Source organism: Echinops telfairi, unplaced genomic scaffold (assembly GCF_000313985.2).
Source record: "Echinops telfairi isolate 266 unplaced genomic scaffold, ASM31398v2 ScPeMD7_5167;HRSCAF=5991, whole genome shotgun sequence".
NCBI lineage: Eukaryota > Metazoa > Chordata > Mammalia > Afrosoricida > Tenrecidae > Echinops > Echinops telfairi.
In genome coordinates, this window is record NW_022109066.1 from 1,259,027 (window position 1) to 1,263,068 (window position 4,042).

The 4,042-nt window shown below is 51.3% G+C and overlaps 1 protein-coding gene across 1 annotated transcript in view; it reads left to right on the forward strand.

Annotated features, from left to right (window-relative positions):
• The first annotated feature begins 1,673 nt into the window (after positions 1 to 1,673).
• HSPA8 (heat shock protein family A (Hsp70) member 8) overlaps positions 1,674 to 4,042 on the forward strand; it is a 4,405-nt gene continuing 2,036 nt past the window's right edge. Inside the window, exons 1-5 of the mRNA XM_004716276.2 lie at positions 1,674 to 1,761; positions 2,488 to 2,700; positions 2,949 to 3,154; positions 3,324 to 3,476; positions 3,562 to 4,041. Coding sequence (XP_004716333.1) covers positions 2,496 to 2,700; positions 2,949 to 3,154; positions 3,324 to 3,476; positions 3,562 to 4,041 — 1,044 coding nt within the window. The 5' untranslated portion in view covers positions 1,674 to 1,761; positions 2,488 to 2,495. The remainder of the gene's footprint in view (positions 1,762 to 2,487; positions 2,701 to 2,948; positions 3,155 to 3,323; positions 3,477 to 3,561; position 4,042) is intronic.

A 4,042-nucleotide genomic window follows, 5' to 3' on the forward strand; every position in this document is an offset into this window, starting at 1 on the left:
CAATGGATGGATGTGTGGATTGTGATAAGTGTTGTACGAGCCCCCAATAAAATGATTAAAAAAGAAATCAGCCAATAAAAACCCTATAGATCACAGTGGTCCAAACAACGGGGGTGGGGGAAGGTATTTTACACAGGGCAAAACATTACACAAATTAACTTATTGGAACGAGGGGGAGAAGCATATACTTCCATGGATTCAAGTCAACATTGCCCACAAAGGGCACTGAACATGAGCAGAAGCTCCTTTTCCATGTCTGCCTGCGGGCTTTTTGCGGCTTTGACAAGGGCAAGGCGTCCTTCCTCCTCAGACAGCTTTTTCCGGCATTGTTCCGGGGATCTTCCAGCTTTCAGCTCTGCCACTAAATTCCGTTAAGGTAGCCTTAAAAATCAAAATCTCCTCACTTACTCTGTGCCTGCTTACTCAGTATATTAAAATCCCAACTGCCCGCCCAATTTGAAAAGACATCGGAGAGTACTCAATGACGAGGCAATTAATTTCAAAGTTGTAGCCACCACTGTTTTAGGCACTCGCTCATGAACATTCTCACGCGTTTTTGCACGTTCTAGCGTTTACTTCTTGATACAAGGCTAAGCCATGAAGATGCTGCCTCGTGGTACTGAAAAGACAAAGGCTCAGGAAGTGCAATCAAGGACGCGGGCCACCGGAAATCTAGAATTTCTAACGCTTGCTTACTCCCATGGAAAAAGCTCGCTATTGTTTTTTTCCTTTTCATTGAAAAGTAACAGAAATGTACAGGCTGGAGAACGGCCGAACCAAGACACACTCGGTTATGGGGGGCGAGGGGGCGAGGGGCCGAGGGGGTCGCGCCCGGGCTCCAAGCAGCTGGTTTTTCATCAAAGGTCCTACAAACAAAGACTCCAGGAGAAAGAGGGTCCTGGAAGCCTGCGTCGCGCAGCGGCTAACACCCCGCGGAGCCTTGGTCCGCCAACCACAGGTCACGCTGCCCCTGAGCAGGGTACCTTAGCGCCCCAGAGCTGGAAGGCCTTAGCCAAAGGCCCTGCGCGCTACGAAATACAGGCACGCGGAGTTTGAAAGCAGCAAAGGGTCGCCTTTCAGCCCGGGTGGGGGGGTGAAGGGAGACTCCGGTGGGGGAAGGGCGCAACAACCTTCGCGGCCATTTTGTCCTCGCTGCACTTCCGCCTTTCCTCCCAGGGAGCGCAGCACCCGGACTCCTCCCTGGGGGCCCTCCGGTCTTGCTCCGCAGGTTCGGCGCGGCCCGAGACCGCAGTGACGGCTGGTACCATTGGCTGGCTCCAAGTGTGCCCGCCCTTCTTCCTGCCGTCGGCTCCCGCCGGCGCGCTGGAGGGCGCGCATGCGCAGAGGCGACGGCGCCCCCTTCCGTTTCCACCAGGGGTGACTGAGGACTCCCGCGCGCGGGCATTCTAGGACTCCACCCTCCCTTTCCCCGGGGCCGTTCCGAGGGCGGGGGCTCAAATGAAAGTTCCAGAACGCTGCGGCGTGTGCGTCATCGGAAGGAGGGGTGGAAGGAGGCGGGAGGGGGCGAGGCCCGATGGGTAGAGCCTGTCAGCCATTGGTTCGTGTAGACCGGTCTGAATTTCTATTGGTGAGCATGGCCATGATGGGCAGCCGTTAGGGGCGGGCGCTTCTGGAAGGTTCTGAGGTAGGGTATAAGAGACAGGGTGGCGGGCGGAAACCGGTCTCATTTAGCACGGCGGCAGCTCCGTAGTCTACTCTTTTTTTTTTTTTAACTTCACCTGGTCAGCCATCTACGCAGAGGTAAGTCTTAAATTTAGCCTTTACTGTAGTTTGTGGAAACACTGAGATTAGTCCTGGGGCCAGATAGAGGACGATTTTTATTAACCCTACTGCTGAGCATTGGAGTTTTGGGTTGCTTAAGCACTCGGTAGTCAATTTTAAAAAATCCCGGTGGAGGGGCGATGGTGGCCTCCGCGGGGCCCGGCTGGAGCAGTAGGACAGGCTGTCATGGCGGCTCCGGTCCCTGCTCCGGGGACCGCGTGGTGCCGGCGGGCTGCCGCATCCGCTCTCGGAGCGGGGGTGCTGGTGGACTTAGCTCGCCTCCAGACGGGTGGGGCGGCGGGCTTCCTTTATTTCTCGGCCTGGAGGCTGTGGAAAGCTCGCCACTTTCTGTTCACAATGCTCTGCTGGGAGAGAGTTGGGGCGCGGGCGTGGGGGATACGCTTCCTGAAGCGAGCGCGTGGGGAGGGGCTGGGCAGGCCACGTGCTCGGGGACGTGCGCAGACGCCGGCAGATGGCTCCCACCGCGGCCTTGTGCTGCGGCCGTTGGCACGGCAACCCCAACTGCAGCATCCCTGGGCCGACACCCCCCCTTCCCACGTGGCTACCCTAGGCTAGGGCAACGCGGTGGCAGGCAATAAAGGCCTAAAGCATAGTTTCAGCATGGCCGATGAAGTTACTGAAAAGATAAATAAGATACGCTTATTTTCTAGGCCGGGTTAATTTTTTTGTTTTGTTTTTTTGTAGTAGCGATCATGTCTAAGGGACCCGCTGTTGGCATTGATCTTGGCACCACCTACTCCTGCGTGGGTGTTTTCCAACATGGAAAAGTGGAAATAATTGCAAATGATCAGGGCAACCGGACCACCCCAAGCTATGTTGCCTTTACGGACACGGAACGATTGATTGGCGATGCAGCAAAGAACCAAGTTGCTATGAATCCCACAAACACGGTTTTTGGTAAGCAATTTTAAAACATTAAAATGTCCATACAAAACATGTCTTGGGAAAGTGAAAGGATATCGTTAGTTTAGAACAGACTCAAGTTGCCAAAAGGATTTTACAGTGCTGTCCACTGAGGCACCTGGTAATTTTGATGACAAACTGGTAGTAGAACTTGTGGCTTCTATGAGCAAAGTTGGTTTTTCATCAGAAATGTGCAGTATTAACAAAATAGAGTTAACGGGGTATTTGGGTTACTTTTTCAGATGCCAAACGTCTGATTGGACGAAGATTTGATGATGCAGTTGTCCAGTCTGATATGAAACATTGGCCCTTCATGGTGGTGAATGATGCAGGCAGGCCCAAGGTCCAAGTAGAATATAAGGGAGAAACAAAAAGCTTTTATCCAGAAGAGGTCTCCTCTATGGTTCTGACAAAGATGAAGGAAATTGCAGAAGCCTATCTTGGGAAGGTGCGTGTCTAGGATTATTATGCATTGGGGTAGTAAATAGAAGTTGGTAAGGGTAGGTGGAAGCCAATTACCAACTGTTAATTGTGCTACTCTGAAATGTGAATGCCTGCCTGTGTAGAGGGTTATAAAGCACCAAGTAAAAGTTGGCATTTTCTCTTTTCTCACTTAGACTGTCACCAATGCTGTTGTCACTGTACCAGCTTATTTTAATGACTCTCAGCGCCAGGCTACCAAAGATGCAGGGACCATTGCTGGCCTCAATGTACTTCGAATCATCAATGAGCCAACTGCTGCTGCAATTGCCTATGGCTTGGACAAAAAGGTATCTAGTAGCCTTTGTGACACTTCAAATAACTCATAAATCATTAGTAACTTTAATGAAAGATTAACAAATTTTTTATTGGCAGGTTGGTGCTGAGAGAAATGTGCTGATCTTTGACTTGGGAGGTGGCACGTTTGATGTGTCAATCCTCACTATTGAAGATGGCATCTTTGAGGTAAAATCGACAGCTGGAGACACTCACTTGGGTGGAGAAGATTTTGACAACCGAATGGTCAATCATTTTATTGCTGAGTTCAAGCGCAAGCACAAGAAAGACATCAGTGAGAATAAGAGAGCTGTCCGTCGCCTACGCACTGCTTGTGAACGTGCAAAGCGCACTCTCTCTTCCAGCACCCAGGCCAGTATTGAAATTGATTCTCTATATGAAGGCATCGACTTCTATACCTCTATCACCCGTGCCAGATTTGAAGAATTGAATGCTGACTTGTTCCGAGGCACCCTGGACCCTGTGGAGAAAGCCCTTAGAGATGCCAAGCTTGACAAGTCACAGATCCATGACATTGTCCTGGTGGGTGGTTCTACCCGTATTCCTAAGATTCAGAAGC